The sequence below is a fragment of the Balaenoptera ricei genome, chromosome 19 (genome assembly GCF_028023285.1).
Source record: "Balaenoptera ricei isolate mBalRic1 chromosome 19, mBalRic1.hap2, whole genome shotgun sequence".
Classification (NCBI taxonomy): Eukaryota; Metazoa; Chordata; class Mammalia; order Artiodactyla; family Balaenopteridae; genus Balaenoptera; species Balaenoptera ricei.
Window position 1 is genome coordinate 10939821 of NC_082657.1, and position 21742 is coordinate 10961562.

Sequence of the window (21742 nt, forward strand, 5' to 3'; positions counted from 1 at the left end):
GTAATCAAAATTAACATCACCACAAATGGGATAAATAAAACTGTATGCCAAAAGAGCACATCATCACTTCTGTGATATTCTGGCCAAAGATGCATAAGCTGAATCTAATCACGAGGAAATATCAGACAAGTCCAAATTAAGGGATGTTCTACACAAGAACAAAAATAACTAGCATGTAATCTTCTAAAGTGTCAAGCTCATGGAAGTCTGAGAAACTATTCCATACTGAAGGAGCCTAAGGTGCTATGATGACTAAACACATTGTGTGATCCTAGATTGGTTAATTTTGCTATAAAGGACATTGTTGAGGCAAATGATGAAATGTGAATGGAATATGTGGATTAGATGGTAGTAATGTACAAATATTAATCTCCTGATTTTGGTTGTTATGAAATGATTGTGTAGAAAAATATCCATATTTGTAATAATATACACAGAAGTATCCAGGGGTGATGGGGCATCATGCTAGTCTCAGAGTTCAGGGAAGGAAAATCCTTTGTTACTGTACTTGTAACTTTTATGTAAGTTTGAAAATAATTGTTTCAAAAATTTAAGGGGGGGATTGTAGAGTTACCTTCCTGTGTAATTATGAAATTAGCTGCTACTAAGACTTTTGTACTGGTTAGGATAGACTTATCTTAATATTTCAGATAATCCCTGAAATCTCAGTGGCTTAGTGCAAAAAAGATTTCTCACTCAAGTGATGTCTAACAGAGGTCAGGCAGTCCTTCATCTTGTAGCTACATAATATGGAACAGGTGGCACCCATAATTCATGTCTAGAGATCACTGTGGAAGAGGAAGGAGTCACTTGGAATATTTTTATGGGCAATGCCAGGAAGTGGTGCACATAATTTTTGTCCTCACTCCATTGGCCAGAATTCAATCATATGGCTCCAATCCATATTGGAGGATGTGAACGTAGTCTTCTTGTGTGCCCATAAAGAGAAAACAGTGTGTTGACCATATAGCAGTGTTTCTGTGATACTCTTAAAACATCACTTCGATAAACTTTCTCTCATGTGGTGGAGACTAATGAATTTAAGGGCCTACACATTGATTAAAGTTCTCACCACATTTTATTTATTTTATGAATACACTCTCTGATAACTTGTATGACCTGACATTAGAAAAAGAACATTAGGTTATTTTTCTAATACAGTCTTTTTAATAAATCTGAAGACTCACCCCAATTACAATTCTCTTCCTGTGTAGAAGGTATGATAGCAGTTTGAGCATTGACGATAGCCATGGCTACAACCATCACATTTATGGATTTTGTTCTGCATAGATGTTTAATGATTGGGGAGACCAGAGGTATCTCTGGAATCCTTGCCATGCATGATACCAATAGAGTCCATCAACAGTGTAGGAAAACTGATGTCTTCCAAGAGTGGAGTGCTAACTGTAGCCCTTCCTGTAGCACGACCTACATGGATTGGACATAAATAAGTGTGCATGCTGTTTACTAAGACTTGAGGTGCAAATGAGGCCCCTACAACACTGTGCTATATTGTCTGTTGGTCACATGACATCATCACTTCTTTTTACGACTGAATCTGTTAAGGGCACCTGTATTAAAAGAGAAGACAGGAACAGCATAGCTCAGAATCCCCTTCCCCAGATGTTTCTTGGTTATACTTGGCCATTGAAAAGGCACTCACATGAGACTTAGGAAACATAGGAAGAAAAGGCATTATTCTCCGGAGGCAATTGCAGGAGGAATCGTCGACAGGCATGAGCTTCCAAGCATCCAAGTGAGCTTCTTAAGAATCATCCAGGGAATTCCCTGGTGGTTCAGTGGTTAGGAGTCTGTGCTTTCACTGTTGAGGACCCGGGTTCAATCCCTGTTCGGGGAGTTAAGATCCCACAAGCCTCGCGGTGTGGCCAAAAAAAAAAAAAAAAAAAAAAGAATCATCCATATTGATGCCGCTGTGAGTGCAACTGCTGTGTATGCTGAGCCACAGCTGTCATGCCAGCCAGGTGCAAAGGCAGCTTAGCTACTGAGGCTATTCTAGACCACAGCTTAGTTCCTTTTTCAGGCGCATTTGCTTTTGCTTTTTGTTGAATGATTCCAATTATAAATAAAGCTTTTAATACTTAAAAAAAATATATCACCCATATTGGTACTATAGACTGAGATAGCTTGTGGGGCTTTCCACATCTTCAGCAGCTTCAGAGAAAACCCCTGAGTATCACTCATGTTGCTGCTGTAGACTGAGATTCTTGAGATTGGCAGCAGCTTCTAAGAAAGCTCTTGAGAACCCAGTTTGGCGCTGCAGGCTGGTGTTGGCTTTCCTGATCAACGTTCCCTTAGCTCTTCCAAACGTGTGTGTGCCTCTTATTGCCTATATTAAAAGCATTCATGCCTGCAGAAACTAACACAACGTTGTAAGTCCACTATACTCCAATAAGAATTATTATTCCATGGGAATTTCCTGGTGGTCCAGTGGTTAGGGTTCCGTGCTTCCACTGCAGGGGGCACGAGTTTGATCCCCGGTTGGGGAACTAAGATCTAGCATGCCATGCGGCAGGGCAAAAAAATATATATATATTACTCCCCGCCCCTCTCCCCCCCCCAAAAAAAGCGTTCATGCCTAGAATATACAGAGTGGCATCTGGTTCTCTACTGAACCCTGACAGGTCAATTACTGACCATATGTATAGAATTTCTGTCCTCTTGTGCAGACTCTGATGAGTAAGAAGGTCTGAACTATTATTCAAAATAATAAACTCTTCACATGTATATGGTTTTCTTTTCCTCAGGCACCTCTGATGAATAAGATGAGCTTCACATGAAGTCCTAAGTATCTTTTTCCTATGTATGGGAGCTTCTTTCCCATGTGGGTTCTGAGATGGACACGAAGATCTGAACTCCAAATAAGCCCTTACTCCATTCATCCCATTCATGGCTGTTTTCATTCTTATCACATTCATTATATTTACAGGATTCATCCCCTGAGAGAACACTCAGATGAGTGTGAAAACTCAGCTATATGCAAAAATCCTTTCCACACACATAGCACTTGTAGGGCTTCTCCTCCTTATGGACTCCAGTGAATATGAAGGTATTTGCTCTCTCTGAAGCTCTTTCCACTGCTATTCACAGTAAGTCCTCCCTCCTGAGTGAAAACTAAGTGGACTTGAGGAATATCACTTGAACTGAACTTGAAGAAACACTTTGCAGTCTCACCTCATTTTAGGATTTCTCTCCAATGTTCACCCTCTAGTGGACACGATGGGAGTTCTGGGCAAATCCCTCTCCACATTCCTCACTTGTTTAGAATTTCTTTCCTATACCCCTGAAACACAAATAAGTGACCTAAAGCCAAATCTCTTACCATGCACACTATACCTGTAAAACTATTATTCCCATGTGAACTCAATGATGGCTGTAAGAGATGACTCCCTCCTAAAGCCCTTACCACATTTATACTGTTTTCTCCCTGAGAGAACAAATTGATGTCTGGGAATATATGAGCTGATCAAAATCATACCAACTATGTTCTCTGATCATAATGGAATCAAACTAGAAATTAAACTAAGAAACAAAACAGAAAACTCTCCAAACATTTGGAAATGGAATGAAAATAAAAATACAACATATTCAAATCTAGGGGTGCTGAAAGGGAAATTCATACCACTAAATGTTTACCTTAGTAAAGAGGAAAGGTCTCAAAACAATAGTCAAAATCCCACTCAGATAACTAGGAAAAGAGCAAAATAAATCAAAAGTAAGCACAAGAAAGGAAATAATAAAGAGCAGAAATAAGTACAATTAAAAACAGAAAAATAACGGAAAATCAATGAAACAGAAAGCCGATTCTTTGAAAAGATCCATAAAATTGATAAGCTTCTAGCAAGACAAAGACATTACCAATATCAAGGATAAAATGGGGGATATAATTACAGATGTTGCAGCCAATAAAAACTTAATAAAGGACTTCTATGAACAACTCTATCCAGGTAAATTCAACAACTTAAGAGAAATAGACCAACTCTTTGAAAACCAAACTACCCAAATTCACCCAATATGAAATAATCTCAATAGTCCTATAACTATTGAAGAAATGTAATCCATAATTTTAAAACTTCCAAAAAAAGAAATCTTTAAGCCCAGATAGTTTCACTGGAGAATTCTACTAAACATTTGAAGAAGCATCAGTACCAATTATACACAATCTCTTCCAGAAAATAGAAGCCAATATTATCCTGATACCAAAATTAGAGACAGTACAAAAGAAAGGAAGAACGAAATGAAGGAAGAAAGAAAGAAAGAAAAGAGTTTATTTAGTCTGTAGCTAAGTGAAAACTTGAAGCAATCATAGAAATGTGACTGTTAATTATCTTAGGTGTGATAATAGCTTTCTGATTTTGTAAAAAATAGTCTATATTTAAGAGATGCCTATAGGTGTAAGAGATGCCATCAGGGATTTGCTTTAAATTATTTCAGCATGTAAGATAAAAAGGAAAAAGGGATAGATTAAGCAAATGTGGCAAAATCTTGACCATTGTTAAATTTGGGTGATGAATATATGGAGTCCATTGTATTTTCTCTTTTTGATTATTTTGGACGTTTTTCATAATTAAGAATTAAAATCTTGAATTTTTAAAGCCTGAATTTTACCAACACTGCTACTTGTGTGAACTAGGGCAATGGTTTAACCCTTCCTCATGTTACAATGGGAATAATATCACTTACCTCACTGAGGCTTCAACCTAGTAGGAATGGTGATCTTGAAGTATCCCTCAACGGATGTTAAGCTCTCTTCGTAAGAGTCATATCCCTTCTGAGAATGGACAAGATGTTTAACCAAGAAAGGAAATACTACTTCCTGGAATTTACTGAACTATCCTCCTTCTGGAAAAGGAGAAGGCAAATATGACAGAAGAGCCCATAATACTAGGTCAGTGGGGCTGAATGGAGAGCTGAATTCCCACTCCCCACCTCCCCACCTCACTCCCACCACCCACAGAGGTGAGGCAGTCCTAGGCAGTGCTCTAGGCTGAATGGGGACAGCTGAACTTTCAGCAGCAAGGAGGTAGAGGCAGTTGGCCCTCTGCCACCCCCCACCAGCTCCCCCGCTCCCACACACACAGTGTCAAAAGGGCCCAGAGGGAAGGTGAACTTCCATTCCCATTTGGACCTGTGTACTACACCTAAACAGGTGACTTCCTGCCAAAAAGATCAAATGGGATCCAAAGTCTTGCAACATTGTACCCCAAATATCCAGGATACAATAAAAAAAAAAAATCACCCATCATACCAAGAGCTAGAACAATCAGAACTTGAATGAGAAAAAACAATCAACAGACATCAATACCAAGACAATTTAGATGTTGGGATTATCTGAAAAGGGTTTTGAAGTAATTACATAATCCTCCTTTTTGTCTCAGCTAGTTTGAGTTGGGTTTTCTATTTCTTACAACTGAGAACATCCTAACGGTTATAAACATCCATGAGCTCCGGTAGCCCACCCCAGTGTCTGGTGTTGGCCCTGGATTTCTGATGGTAACATGAAACTTGAGATACCATAGAACTTAAGTAACCAGTGTCCTGGAAGGTAAGGTCCAGAAGAAAAAAAAATGTGGGAACAACAAGGTCCTACAGTATATAGCACAGGGAACTCTACTCAATATTCTGTAATAACCTATAATGGAAAAGAATCTGAAAAAGAATATATATATATATATATGAATTACTTTGCTGTGCAGTTGAAACTAACACAACATTGCAAATCAGCTATACTCCAAAAAAACAAAGCAAAACAGCTGTGGGAAACTGTCCACTACCTCCAGTAAATATACACCTGAGTAAACCGTTCAACCAAGCAAACTTGAAAAATACAGAAGCATCTGAGAAGCATGGGGTGCTGTCCAAAATGCTCTGTGCCTTAACAGCTTAGTTCAACATCCAAAATGCATATTATAATATGTTCCCCCTTCTTTGTAGACCCCTTGCCAGGAAGCTTTATGGAATGAAAACCAAGTTTCTCTTTTTCCATTCAGTCTGTTCCTGTCACCAAAGACCCAACAAAAGAAAAAATAGTGAAACTTACACCATACACAACTGATGGTACACTGTCCAGAGAAAGTCTTAAATGATGTGATAAAAAATCGAGCCCTGGGCTTCCCTGGTGGCGCAGTGGTTGAGAATCTGCCTGCCAATGCAGGGGACACGGGTTCGAGCCCAGGTCTGGGAAGATCCCACGTGCCGCGGAGCAACTAGGACCGTGAGCCACAACTACTGAGCCTGCGCGTCTGGAGCCTGTGCTCCGCAACAAGAGAGGCCGCGATAGTGAGAGGCCAGCACACCACAATGAAGAGTGGCCCCCGCTTGCCGCAACTAGAGAAAGCCCTTGCACAGAAACGAAGACCCAACACAGCCAAAAATAAATAAATAAATAAATAAAAATTTTTTAAAAAAAGCAAGGAAGAAGAGTATTACTGAGTTAAAAAAAAAAATCGAGCCCTTTACTGCTTGAAAAGTGAAGCTGAGGAGGACAGGAGCCAATGGCAAAAATCTAACACTCAAATTGTAGACTGCATGATTTAACATATTTTTATTAAATTATCATTTCCTTGAATTAATTTTTAAGGCTTCTTCCAAGAATCCTTTTCCTAGTACAATTTATCGTGACTACTTGGGATTGAGCTCACTAACATTTTCAAATGTTTGTCCTATTCCTCTCCTTCAAGTGAGACAAAGTCCAGGGCACCTGCTCTGTTCGGCACTGGTTCCAGGTCACGGTCATACAAGCAGTAAACAGACTTCCTGCCCCCATGGAGCTTATATTCTAGTGGACATGGATTTTGTCATGTCCATCATTATACTTTTCCTAAAGTCCTGATGGTACTTCTCATTTTTAAAGCTTCTCCCCCATGTAGATTCTATTGAATGTAAAGGTTCTGACTGAAATCTACTGCACCATCCTTACAAGGTTTCTCTGCTGTGCATTCTCTTGAGAATTGTGACATTTTTGGCTCTGCTGGACACACTGGCCATACTCATACAACACACAGGTCTCCTCCAATGGAATTCGGATGACTGTAAAAAAAAAGCAGCTCCCTCTTGAATGCTTAAAATACAACATTTTATAAATAGCCCCTGTTGTGGGCGTTTTCTGATGAAAATGAGAAGTCTACATTCTGAAGAACACTTTTATCACACTCTCTGCATGTACTGGATTGATCACCACTATGGACTCTCTGATGAACCTGAAGACATGAACTCTTGCTAAAGCCCTTACCACAGTCAAAACATTTGTAGGGTTTCTCTCCTGTATGGACCCTGCGATGGGCTTGAAGATGGGAGGTCTGACTGAAGCTCTTCCCACACGTGCCACACTTATAGGGTTTCTCTCCCGTGTGGATCCTCTGATGAACGTGAAGGTACGAGTTCCAGATGAAGCCTTTCCCACATTCTTCACACTTGTAGGGTTTCTCCCCTGTATGGACTCTCTGATGGGCTTGAAGATGGGAGCTCCAACTGAAACCCTTCCCACACACATCGCATGTGTAGGGTTTCTCTCCGGTGTGGACCCGCTGGTGGTCTTGAAGATGTGAGCTCTGACTGAAGCCTTTCCCACATGTGTCACATCTGTAGGGCTTCTCTCCTGTGTGGACTCTCTGATGGGCCTGAAGATGGGAAATCTGACTGAAGTCCTTCCCACATGTGTCACATCTGTAGGGTTTCTCTCCCGTGTGGACTCTCTGATGGGCCTGAAGATGGGAATTCCGGCTGAAGTTCTTATCACACACATCACATTTGTAGGGTTTCTCGCCGGTGTGGATTCTCTGATGGGCTTGAAGGTTGGAGGCCTTACTGAAGTCTTTCCCACATACCTCACATTTATATGGTTTCTCTCCAGTGTGAACTCTCTGAAGAGGACCAGAGCTCTGACTGAATATCCTGTCACACGCCTTCCATTTGGACGTTTTGTCTTGAGGGTAGGCTGTCTGATGGGCTTGAATTTGTGATGTCTCATTGAAGCCTTTACCACACAGCTCACATTTCCATGATTTCTCTCCAGTGTTGTCTACACAGTGACTGTTGAGGTCCAAGCTATGACTGGAGCCCTTCCCACACCTGCCACCCCTACACAGATTCTCCCCCGGGTGAATGGGCTCATGAGTGGGAAGGGAGGAGTTCTGATTGAAGCTCTCAGCAGCACACACCCCACATCTGTAGGGTTTCTCCCCTGGGCTGGCTCTCTGACGGGTCTGCGGATGTGAGCTCTGACCCAAGTCCACCCCACACTCATCATTCCCACTGCGTTTCCCTCCTCTGTGAACACTGTAATGAATGTGAAACACTGAGTTATACGTGGTGCCCTTCCCACACTCACTACACACATGGGGCTTCTCTCCTACACGCAACTGCTGATGAAGTTCCACATCATAGCCAAGGCTGACGTCTTTTCCAGTCTCATCAGAGGTCTGCTCTCCTGAGTGGATGATGCTATGCTGGGATGTGTTCTTCACAAAGTCTTTTCCATGATTATTGTGGCCACAAGCCTTCTCGCTTTTGTGTACTTCCTGATTGCCATGGTGATGAGAGATCCTTCTCATGACACAGTGATCACACTGACACAGTTTATCTTTTATGTCAATTTGCTGACACCTACTCTGATAATTCTGTGACTCTCTCAGATACATTTTCCTCCAGAAATCCCAGGAGGTCTGAGTTGGAGACTCTTGATTTTTGATACTTGTGGAACTCTCCCCTTGAAGCTTTCCTATATAGTTCTCATCTTCAGGAACCTGAGTAGACTCTCCTGACCATGCCTCACAGGAGGAATCATCTTGTTTTGGCAACTTCTTGACTTGCAGCTTTATCATTGAGTCCTGAGTTCTAGTTAATTTACTTGTAAACTGTTCCCATATCTGCCAGCACATAAGGCCTTCATGTAAAAGCTGTCTTAATCCTGCTTCTTGAAGAGTCTCTATCTCATTTTGGTTCCCGTGTCCTGGAAGGATAAAGAGAATTCAGAGATGAAAGTGAGGACAAGTTCAGGGACAAAAAAATATTTCACAGGTCGACCGTGCTGGGAGACCCTATTCAACCAGTGGAGAGTTCAGCTGGACTCTTAGTTTTTTCATGCTTACGGAAACAAAGAGCTGATAAGTAGCCTCCTATTCACTACGTGTTAATGAAACTCATTTAGAACTAATGTACAAGGTCAAAATTAGAAATACAGTGTTACAGAGCAGGGGACGTGCTCAGCAAAAGTGAAAAGAAAAGATTTGCAAAGGGAAACATCTCCTCTGTCCTGATAATGAACCCATCAGATGATAACTTTATTTCCTTAATTTAGCCATTATATGCACATGTTAATACATAAGCTAGATATGAGAGAATTCCTCTTTATTTCAATGATGTCCTAATATATAACATTCAACTTGTGAACATTATAACTGGGAATAAAAACTAGAAAACTTATTCCCTTAACTGACACATCCTATGGGAGTAAAAAATCCTATGATAATTATTGCCACTTAATTTGGCTGAATTTTCTGATAAGCCTGAATGGCTAATATTATCTTCCAGGTTTTGTAGATATGAATCTGCAAATACCAAAAGTTGCTGTGGTAGCCAGCATCCAAGACAGTCCCCAGGAGGTATCCACACCCTATTGAAGTCCCCTCCACAACCTTTCAGGATTGGCCTGCGAAGCCAACAGGATATGGCAGACGGAATGGTATGTCACTTCCAAGGTTATGTCATAAAAGACACTGTGATTTCTGCCTTCTACTCCCTTGGGTGTAATTAGCTTGGGGAAACCAGCTGCCACGTTTTGAGGACATTCAGGCAGCCCTAGGGAGAGGCCTGTCTGGCAAAGAACTGAGGCCTCCTGCCAACAGCCAGGGAAGAATTGAGGCCTCCTGTCAACAACCCTGTGAATGAGCCCATCTTGGAAGCACATCCCTTGAGGCCTGTCAAGCCTTCAGAGGATTGCAGCTCATGCAGACTCCTTGAGATCTTATGAGATCATGAGCCAGAACTACCCTGCTAAGCTGCCCCCAGATTCCTGACTCACAGAAACGATAATGCCTGTAGTTCTAAGCTGCAAAGTTTAAGAGCAATTTGTTATACAGCAATTGATGGCTAATACAAGTACCATAGAAATCAAAATTAGATTAGACATTCATCAGAAGATTAACAGTGTTCTGAAATAATCCTTTTATCATACTGATATATTCTCCACTCATGAGCTGTCTGCAGGAGTGGACAGTGAGATCCACTTAGCACCATTCTCTGTGAGCTGCAAGGACTCAGACCTGCATGGTTCTCACCTGAACACCCAGCTCCTTGGGTTTCTGGCTCCATCACCCAAAGCTTCTCTTTTCTCCCCAGCTGTAGTATCATATCTAATTTGAAAGGCTGATATCCTGTGAAAAAGAAATGGCACATGTGTAAGGTGAATACACTAAAGGCAAAATTTTTAATTCCAATGCTATAGTCTTTATGCACTGTAAGTAGTATTTTTCCAAATTCTGATCGTGACCTGTTGTAATAAATACCTCTTATGCTGTGATCTGGTAGACAAATACACAGATGTACATCACCGAATCGAGGGATCGATGACTCGATCCTAACCACTATCTACTTTTATCACATCTCCTTTCCTGCCTTAACTCACAATTTCTGTTGCACTATATGCAGTTCCTGACAAGAAGCTATGCTATTCCGTCCTATTTCATTAAATGAAATAATGATGCAATTCGCTAATTGACTTTAAAACCCCACCAAGATGTCGCAACTACAGTTTGAGAAAATAGACAAGGTAGAGACGAGATGTCCCACTGGGATGAGGAAATTCAGGCCCCCAGATTCAGGGAAGCATTTCAAGAGCCCCAAGTCTTAAATGTTTGAAACCAAGGCACTCCTGAGGGTTGACACTGAGTCACAGGGTGCCCGTCCTCACCCACTGAGACCAGGTTCTGGAAGTTCTCCAGCATCACGTCTCGGTACAGCTTCCTCTGGGTGGAGTCCAGCAGCCCCAGCTCCTCCTTGGTGAAGGTCACAGCCACGTCCTTGAAGGACACTGGCTCCTACGACATCAAGCACACACACAGCCTCAATCTTATGATCAGTGGCCACTGGGAGAGGGACGGCACTTAGTGGGTGGAGAGGGTGGGTGGGAAGTTGTTCTAGATCCTGGGGACCTTGAGTCTACCTTATGTAGTTTCCTCCTCTTCTCCATCACGCATGTTAATGCCACATGCTAAATATTGAAATATATTTATGATCATTGACTTTTTTTTTTTTTGGCCGTGCCTTGTGGCATGCAGGATGTGGGATCTTAGTTCCCTGACCAGGGGTGGAACCTGTGCCCCCTGCAGTGGAAGTAAGGAGTCCTAACCACTGGACCTCTGGGGAATTCCCTTATGATAGTTGCTTTAAAATCCTGATCAGATGGATGAAACTTGAAGACATTATGCTAAGTGAAGCCAGCCAGTCACAAAAGGATTATGTGTATGATTCCACGTATATGAGATACCCAGAGTAGTCAAATATATAGAGACAGGAAGTAAAGTGATGTTTGCAAGAGATTGGGGGGTGTGGGGGGATAGGGAATTACTGTTTAATGGGTATGAAATTTCACTTTGAGAAGATGAAAAAAGTTCTGGAGATGTGTGGTGGTGATGGTTGCACAACAGTGTGAATGTACTTAATACCACTGAACTGTACACTTAAAAATAGTTTGAATGGTAAATTTTATGTTATGTATATATATATTTTGAAATTATTTTATTTTAGGCTGCACTGGGTCTTAGTTGTGGCACATGGGATCTTTAGTTGCGGCATGCAGGCTTTTAGTTGCAGCATGCAGGCAGGATCTGGTTCCCCGACCAGGGATTGAACCCGGGCCCCCTGCATTGGGAGCGTGGAGTCTTACTCACTGGACCACCAGGAAAGTCCCTGTTATGTATATTTTCCCACAATAAAAAATGTCCATCAAGAGGTGAATGAATAACCAAACTGTGGTATATCCATACAATGAAATACTATGCAGCAATAAAAAGGAACAAACTGTTGACCTGTATTCAAAAACATTCTGATGAACAAATGAAGCCAGACACAAAAAGAGCATATACCGTACAATTCCATTAAGGTGAAACTCAAGAAACGATGAATCTGATCTGTAGTGACATAAAGTAAATCAGTTATTGCCTACAGTCAGGGATGTGGGATTAACTGGGGCACCAGGTAACCTTTTTGGTGATGGAAATGGTCTACATCTAGATTGTGGCAGTGGTCACGTGGGTATGTATATTTGTCAAAATTGATCAAATACATTTATTATATGTATATTACATGTAAATTTTACCTCAAAATGATTTTAAAAGATACAATTAAGAAAACAAATTGACAAATCACAGAATGGGAAAAAATTACAGTACGTATATCTAACAAAGGACTTGAACTCACAAAACATAAAGAACCCCTCAATAATAAAAAGTAGAAGCCACATTTTTAAATGGGCAAATGACTTTAACAAACTTTTTATAAAGGATATGCCAATTGCAAAAACCCATGAAAAAGTATTCCACGTCCTGTATCACGAGGGAAATACAAATTACAGTCATGGTGAGATGTCATTTCATTAGAATGGCTAAAATAAAAAAGATCTACAACACCAAATGACGGCAAAGAGGTAGAACAAACTGGAACTTTCATGCACCATTGATGAGTTGTTAAATGGTACAAGCACTGTGGAAAACAGTTTATATTCACCTACCACTTCTAGATGTTTACCCAAGAGATATGAAAACATATGTCCTCAAGACCTGCGCAGAATGCTCATGGGAGCTTTATGCATTAACAATTAAAAGCTGCAAACAACTCAAAGGTCCTTCAAAAGGATAAGCAAACTGATATATTCATAAAATGGAATATAATAAAAAGGAGTGAATTATTGACTCCTGCAACAGCACAGATGAATCTCAAAAACTTTATGCAGGGTGAAAGAAGCCAGACACAAGAGTACATACAGTATGATTTCACTGATTATATTTAATTTGAAAACAAGTAAATCTAGTGATATGATGACAGATCAGAACAGCAGATGCCTCCCAGGGGTAAGAAACTGTCTTGAAAGAGACATGAGAGAACTTTTGGGGGTAATGTAGGTAATGTAAATGTTCTATTTCTTGTTTTGTGTAGTGGGCTAATGCAATTATACAACTTGCAAAATGGGGTATACAACTGTCATTGACCTGTAATTTTTGTAAGTAAATTACATTCCATTTTTAAAAGCCCTATGCAAAAGTGTTATGAATCAAAGCAAAACTTATTCAGAGGTACAGCAGTCTGTATGCTTAACTGTAGCTTCTGAAATGTTAGACAAAAAATAGAAACCCTTCTCAGACAATACATAGAAGAACGCTGAGTCATAAAAATTCAAGTGTTAACATTAAGTGAAAAAATAAAATTGAAAATTATACATATACTGTGATTATAATTATATTAAGTATAACTGATTTACAAGCAGTGTAGTAGTTTGGGTTTTTAAAATTTCTGATATCCATGGATTTCTGTACTCTTATTTGTGAAATGAAAATGATAAAATAAAACAAACCAAAACCAAAAATAAAAATTAGAACCAATAAAAAAGCAAGTACCTGGGAATTCCCTGGTGGTCCAGTGGTTAGAACTCAGCATTTTTACTGCAGTGGGCTCTCGGGTTCGATCCTTGGTCAGGGAACTAAGATCTCGCAAGCACGCATGGCACGGCCAAAAAGAAAAAAAACAAAAAGGCAAGTACCTGGCATATAACGAACACATGTTTTCTTCCCTTATCCTTCCCATGGGAGAGAAAAAGGATGTGTCTAATCTTTGAGAAAAGAGATGTAATTTTAAGAGATAAAACTCAACTCACCTGGAACTTGGTCATTTTCTCCAGCCCCTTCTGGGGAAGGGCAGAGTCCTGGGAAGACACAACTGGCAAAAGAGAAGGAAGCCATGAGACGTAGGTCCAAGCCCAAGTGGTGGCTCTGTGTGAATCACCAGCCCCCCAGCCAGGGGCTCCTGTGCAGTGAACAATCTGCTCAAGTCTAAGCAGTGAGGCTCACACAAGAGTCCCTTGTGGTGGCTCCCAGGATTCAGGGTCATCATTCTTGCCCTGGGTATCAGGGGAAATGAAAGGCAGTGGAATATACTGGTATGAGACTGCACTCTGGGGTCAACAGGTCTGGGGTCAATCCTGGTACTGCTACTGTGACATAATATACTGGTTTCTGCCCCCAGCTCCTGACACGGGGCTCCTGAAATCCTTGTAATTTCCTGGATGCTAGGAGTGTCTTTTGTTCTAATGAGGTGACTCTTGGGGGGCTCCTGTATGGGGACTGGTCAGCAGAAAGACCAAAGCTTGATTAGATGGCTTGGAATGTTCAGTCGCACCCCCTACTGTCCAGGGAGGGGAGAGGGGCTGGAAATGGAGCTAAGAGTTCATCATGCCCAAGTGAGGAAGCCTCCATAAAATCCCAAAAGTATGGGATTCGCCTTATGTCATATCCTTTAACAAACTAGCAAATGTTAAGCGTTTCTCTGAGTTCTGTGAGCCGCACCAGCAAATAACTGACTCCAAAGTGGAAGAGTCTTGCAAACCTCTGATTTGCAGCCAAGTCAGACAGAAGTTGTGGGTAACCTGGGGGCCTTCTACTTGCAAACAGCATCTGAGGTGGGGGAGGGCGATCTCGTGGGACTGAGCCCTTAACCTGTGGGATCTGAAGCTATCTCCAGGAAAAGAGTGTCCGAATTGAGCTAAGTTGTAGGGCACTCAGCTGGTAAAGTAGAATTGCTTGGCGTGGGGAAAAACCCACCCACATCTGGTGTCAGAAATGTTGTGAAGGTGCTAGGAGTGTGAGAATAGAGAGGGACACAGGAGGAAGACTGAATTGTTCTTACAGAGCTACTAACGCTGCTTAAGTTAATTAACCTCCCTCTGCCTCAAATCTGTCACCTGCAAAATGAGAACAGTTCTTCCTTACAGGATTGCTCAAATGTGCGAGTCAAACGTGTGACTAGATGGAAACTTATAACTGATTCCACTTCAGAAAAGCAGGTAAATGTTATACATCATAAAACTGCTCTTGCAAATGTCCTTTGCCATCATTTCCAATAAAGGGGTCTTTTTAAAAAAATTTATTTTATTTATTTATTTTTGGCTGCGTTGGGTCTTCATTGTGGTGTGCGGGCTTCTCATTGCAGTGGCTTCTCTTGTTGGGGAGCATGGGCTCCAGGTACGTAGGTTTCAGTAGCTGTGGTACATGGGCTCAGTAGTTGTGGCTCGCAGGCTCTAGAGCACAGGCTCAGTAGTTGTGGCACCTGGGCTTAGTTGCTCCGCGGCATGTGGGATCTTCCCGGACCAGGGCTTGAACCCCTGTCCCCTGCATTGGCAGGCGGATTCTTAACCATTGTGCCACCAGGGAAGCCCCAAGGGGTCTTTTTTAACATCCAGATTTCAGAGACTGTATAATGCTTTGTCTTAAGAAATTCACCTTTATCTCTGACAAGTCCATAGTTCTGATTGGCTATATTACTTAATAATTTCTGGCCCTGTAATGATGGTTCATTGATACCAGTATCCGGTTTTGTAAAAGGTATAAATACTTGCGAATTTTCTTCATGCAGCCAGAAGAGTCTCAATGGCACATCCCCGTCTGCCATGCTGACTGTAGTAAAGAAAAACTATTTTAAAATATGACTGCTAGGTTTTTTTTTTCATTTTAAACAAAAGTCCGACAGAATGTCTCAATGAACAATACTGTAGTGGCCATAACAGATCCTAATTTATAAGGGTGCTTTGGGGATTAAGTGAGCAAGTCCAAGAGCCCCGAATAGGCAAGTCCATCCAGACAGAGAGTAAATTAGTGGCTGCGAGGGGCTGGGAGGGCAGCAAGTGAGAAGTGACAGCTCAAGGGCACGGGGTTTCTTTTGGGGATGAGGAAAATGTTCTGGAATTAGCCGGTGGTGATGGCTGTACAACCTTGTGAATATCCTAAAAACCAGTGAGTTGTATACTTTAAGGGTGACTAAAGCAGACTTTAGTATACTAAAGGGTGACTCTTATGATATGTGAATTACATCTCAAGTTAAAAAATAGGGGGAAGAAAAGGCCTTGGCTCAGTGCCTGGCACATAATACAAGCTCTCAGTAAGTGATGGTATGATGATTATTGCTCCCATTTAATGGATGAGGAAGCTGAGGATTCATGAGATTAAGTTACTGATAATCACAGAGCTGGTGAGACCTGACTAACCTGAAATCCAACTCTGACTCCGGAGATCGTGCTCTTAATCCAGTCACTGTGTCTCTAATCACAAACACACAGAAGAGATGGGAGGGGTGTCCTTGGGGAGGAGAGAAAGGGGAGTTGGAAGGTACACACTCTGCTGAAAGTGACCTGCTGAGCACTCTTCTGACAGCTCTTTGCGTCTATTTCCACATCTATACAACGGGGATAAGGAGAATATCGAGCTCATAGGGGTGACAAGAGGTTTCAGTGAACACATGCAAATAAGCGTTAAATGCATGATAGCGCCTCATGTTCGTGGGTCCTGCTGCTTTAGGCAGAAGCACTCCCGTAGGGATGAGAGCAATGTATCCCCAAAGCTTGGAAGACAGATCATTCATAACACCCAACTCCCTTGCGCTGGCCCTATACTTGCTGCACTCTCCTGCTCTGCTCTGCTCAGCAACACGGTTTTGCAAGCAGACCTGACATTTTGCCGTATTTAGGAGGAGAAAGCAAGTGGGGTCTGGGGTGCCTGGCTCAGCTCTGCTCGCCTCTCACCCTTCAAATCCCAGTCCCCAGAAGTCTTCTATCGCCTGGGGGAGGTTGAGAGGATGGTGAGCGGTGAAGCATCTGTTTTGCTTCTGAGATGATTAACACACTTTTTTAATCCCAGCGCCTAGAATATAATGAGTGCTCAAAACACATGGAATCAAAGGATGACCGAAGACACACTTTGTCGGGCAAGGATCAGACTGGTCCATCTCAGAGGTTCCTCTGAGCTGTAAAATTCTGCGGCTGTTCCTGATTGGGAGGAGGAGAGGATGAATTGTATCTTCCAATGTTTTCCTCTGGGTTTCTTTTTTTTTTTTTTTGGCCATGCCGCACGCCTTGCGGGATCTTAGTTCCCCACCAGGGATTGAACCCATGCCCCATGCAAGTGGAAGCGCGGAGTCCTAATCACTGGTTTTGCTCAAGCAACACTAAGGTCATCCTTAAAAGTAAAATACTCACGGACTTCCCTGGTGGTCCAGCGGTTAAGACTCTGTGCTCCCAATGCAGGGGGCCCAGGTTCGACCCCTGGTCAGGGAACTAGATCCCATGTGCCGCAACTAAGACCCGGCGCAGCCAAATAAATAAATAAAAAGTAAAGTATTGATAAAAGGAATAATTATGGGCTCTGGATAAGGTAACCCCTATTTATTTATTTATTTAAAAACATTCATTCACTCAACATGATCAGGTATTTACTCAAATGTCATTGTCCTCAGAGTTCTTCCATAGACATGCTTTATATACTTTAAATCCCCTGCTCCACCGCTTCCCTTCTTCTCCAGTTCACTGCCCTTTTATATTTACGGTCATCCCTCTCTATCTTATTAATGTACATCTTATTTTTTTGGGGTTTTTTGGTCCATGCCTTGCAGCATATGGGATCTTAGTTCCCTGACCAGGGATCGAACCTGGGCTCCCTGCAGCAGAAGCACAGAGTCTTAACCACTGGACCGACAGGAAAGTCCCTAATGTACATTTTAGTTATTCATCTTGCTTATATCAATCCACGCTTTTGCAGTGTAGGCCGCATTGTTTTAGTCTCTTTCTCCAGTGCCTAGAACAGTTCATGGCATGAAACAGGCACTCAACACAGATTTGTTTAAAAAAAAAAAAAAAGGTGAATGACTGAGGAGACTTCCCTGGTGGTCCAGGGGTTAGGACTCCGTACTTCCATTGCAGGAGGCGCGAGTTCGATCCCTGGTCAGGGAAGTAAGGTTCTGTCTGCCACGAGGGGCGGCCAAAAAAAAAGGTGAATGACTGAATGAGTAGTTGATAAAGATACATCCTGTATTATATTAGCTGAGCGCTTCATTACTATTCACCAGGATCTTTCACTCATTCATTCATTCAACAAATACTTACTGATTATCTAGCATATACCAGGCACAATTCTATATATTAAAGATACAGCAGTGGATTAAATTCCTGCTGTCATGAAGCTGATATTATAGTAGAGGAGATAGGTAATAAGCCAACCAACAGATAAGTATATAATGTGCTAGCCAGTGGTAGACACTGCTAAGAAAAATATGGCAGGGAAAACAGGGATGGAGAGAGATGGGGAGGTGACCATCAAGACCGACTGGAAACCATGAGCAAATTAAATTCCAAATGAGAAACAAAATCCATAACCTTCTTTAACTGCAACTCTTTCAGGGGGCCCCCTAGCTTTCTCACTAGCCACCATTCTCCTAGTTACTATGTGAAAACTTTGCAACTGTTAATGTCCTCTCTCTCTCGACCTCTATATATTTATGATAATCTAGTATAAATCGTCTTCACTCAAGGTCTGGATTTTGTATTAAAATACTCAAGCAAAAAAAAAAGGAGGGTGGATTATGTAAGATTGACAAACGGTATACAACAGTTGAAGGTTGACAAGGGTTGATGGCTATGTGAGAATTCATTATATTATTTCCTGTATGTTTGTGCTAGAAAATGTTCATAATTACAAGTTACCAAATATAAAAGTACTACAAGTATAATAAAATTTTTGAGAAGCATAGAAAAAAATATATACAAAGAAATAACTAAAGAGAAATACATTAACATGTTATAGTTATCTCTACATTCTGGTTAATTATGGATAATTATTGGCTTTCTTCATCTATTTTTTGTATTTTCTATGAAGAGCACAAATCACTTCTATAATCAGAATATGAATGTGACATCATATAAAATTACAAGAAATTAATTAGGACTTCCCTGGTGGCACAGTGGTTGAGAGTCTGCCTGCCAATGCAGGGGATACGGGTTCGGGCTCTGGTCCGGGAAGATCCCACATGCCGCGGAGCAAATGGGCCCGTGAGCCACAATTACTGAGCCTGTGCGTCTGGAGCCTGTGCTCTGCAACAGGAGAGGCCGCGATGGTGAGAGGCCCGTGCACCGCGATGAAGAGTGGCCCCCGCTTGCCGCAACTGGAGAAAGCCCTTGCACAGAAACTAAGACCCAACACAGCCATAAATAAATAAATAAATAAATTAAAAAAAAAAAAAAAAAAAAAAAAAAAAGAATCTGCCTGCCAATGCAGGAGACACAGGTTCGAGCCCTGGTCCGGGAAGATCCCACATGCCACGGAGCAACTAGGCCCATGAGCCACAACTACTGAGCCTGCGCTCTAGAGCCCGCGAGCCACAACTACTGAGCCCACATGCCACAACTACTGAAGCCCGTGCACCTAGAGCCTGTGCTCCGCAACAAGAGAAGCCACCGCAGTGAGAAGCCTGCGCACCGCAACAAAGAGTAGCCCCTGCTCACTGCAACTAGGAAAAGTCTGCGCACAGCAACAAAGACCCAACACAGCCATAAATAAATAAAATAAATTTTTAAAAAAGAAATTAATTAAATGAGCACAGCCTTCAGGTCCTCTAAGGTCCTAAATTATTACCAAACGACCCTCCCTCCTTCATTCACAGGGGTTATTTACCACGTTAGGGCTGAAGGAGAGTGTTACCCAACTGACACGCAGCAAAGCCAGTCTACTGACACCAGGTGGTGGTGAAGGAAAGTACAGCATTTACTGCAGGATGCCAAGCAAGGAGAACAGGCAGCTCATGTTCAAAAGACCCAAACTCTCTGACAGATTTCAGTGAAGGGTTTTTAAAGACAGTGTGAGGCAGGGGGTCACAGGTGTGTGATCAGCTCATGCACAATTCTCTGACTGGCTGATGGTGAGGTAACAGGGTGCTGTTTCGGGAATCTCAATCATCAACCTGGTTCCAACACATCTGGGATCTACCTGCTGGTGGTCAGCATGCAGTTAACTTCCTCCACCTGGTGGGGGGTTTAGTATCCGCAAAACAACTCAAGGATGTGGCTCAGGATATTATCTCTAGCTCTTGAGGAGGAACTAAAGGTCCTCCCTGACTTTGTTTTACGGCTAAACTATTATTTTTGTCTTGCTTGACTGTTTTCCTTTGTTTCTGCGTTTTCTCGCTTATCTGACTAAATTTGCTCTTTAGAACTCAGGGAAGGCCTAGGAGACTAAAGCTTTTTTATAAACAAGAGGTGAGGGACACACGGTGGGTAGGGGAGGTCTGTCCCCAGGAAGGCCCCAGAGTGTCCCGCTCAGTTTCAAGAGTATGGCTTAAAGGTCAAGAACACAGGCTGCCTGGGTTCAAATTCCCAGTTCTGTCTCTTCTCTGTTGTTTGACTTTGAGAAAATTACTTAAATTCTTCACCTATCAATGTTCTCATCTGTAAAATACAGATAATAACCACATCTTTGTTATGAAGATTAAGCTAATTAATGCATATAAAGGCTGTAGAAGAGTACCTGGCATTCACTGTGTTAACAAATTATTATTACTCATTCATCAACACGTCTCATCCAACCTCCCATTTATTCTATAAACATTCGACATTTGCCCAGGAGTAAAAATCTGCTAATGAATGAAGGAAATCTGTTGCCCAACTGAGAGTAGAAATGACACAGCACGATAAATTCTCTCACTTTGGGACAATGTTGCCAGGAGTCATGGGTCATTCCCTCCTCTCTGCAACCTCTTTGAGAAATCAGGGCCGGGAAAGGAAAGATATCATAATCGTGTCTCAGGTCCAGGATAAATCACAGCGGACATCCCCAGGCACCAGCTGGGGGTGAGACCCATTCCTTCCTTTAAAAAAGGTCGTGGGGTCATTAGGAATCCACGAAAAACCCCTCTTCCCGCAGGGGTCAGAGAAGAGCCAGTGGCTCTGCAGTTGGAGCTCAGCACCCACCGCGGGCTCACAGAAGCTTTCAAGGACTGAGCGCTTCTCGAAAGAAATAAGACTGAGAACGACCGACCGCCTTTTCGCAGGTGCCAGCGACCGGTTCTAAGCATTTTCACATCACGTAAATCTCACCACATGCTTACTAGGGAGGCACTACTATTAACTCCACTTTGCAGACGAGAAATGGAAAAGTGAAACAACTCTACGAAGAGTACATCCCGAAGAGACCGCAGAGCGTGCAGAAAGTAGGGGAGGCGAGGGAAACCGAGCGCCCGGAGACTCTCAAACCCGGAGATCGCGACCCCTGCCCGCCTACAACTCGGGTACGCGCGAACCGCCCCAAACACCGAGGTGACGAAAACCGTCGCCCCTGCCCTCCACGGCTTCCATTCCCCAGGGCGAGGGTGGCACCTGCGGATTCCACGCCCAGGCAGGCTCGGAAGAGACTCGGGTTCTAGGCACTGACTCACCTCCCAGCAGGTACTGATGACCGCGGCCTCTCACTCCTGTAGCGGAAGGGCCCGGACTACACGCCGCTCCTGGACCACACTTCCCAGAATCCCTCAGCGGAACAAGGGCTACACCTCCTCCCTTCGAGAGCGGAAGTGGCTCTGACTACCCGGCGCTGCGGGACTACACTCCCCAGAATCCTCGGCAAAGTAATGCCACGTTTTTTTTGTCTGCTTTGTTTTGTTTTTAAATATAAGCCGGTTCAGTTCGGTCAGTTTGGAGGCG

General features: G+C 42.5%; 1 protein-coding gene and 1 pseudogene across 1 annotated transcript; one reads left to right on the forward strand and one right to left on the reverse strand.

The window, feature by feature from the left end:
• LOC132353967 (carcinoembryonic antigen-related cell adhesion molecule 1-like) overlaps positions 1-21742 on the forward strand; it is a 902477-nt pseudogene that overhangs the window by 260930 nt on the left and 619805 nt on the right.
• Positions 7100-21548, reverse strand: LOC132353639 (zinc finger protein 233-like). Its single transcript, XM_059904991.1, is given in 7 exon segments — positions 7100-7226; positions 7229-8968; positions 10296-10391; positions 10928-11054; positions 13886-13947; positions 14079-14128; positions 21478-21548. Coding segments are annotated over 6 exon segments (2097 nt in total). The 5' UTR covers positions 14122-14128; positions 21478-21548; the 3' UTR covers positions 7100-7197.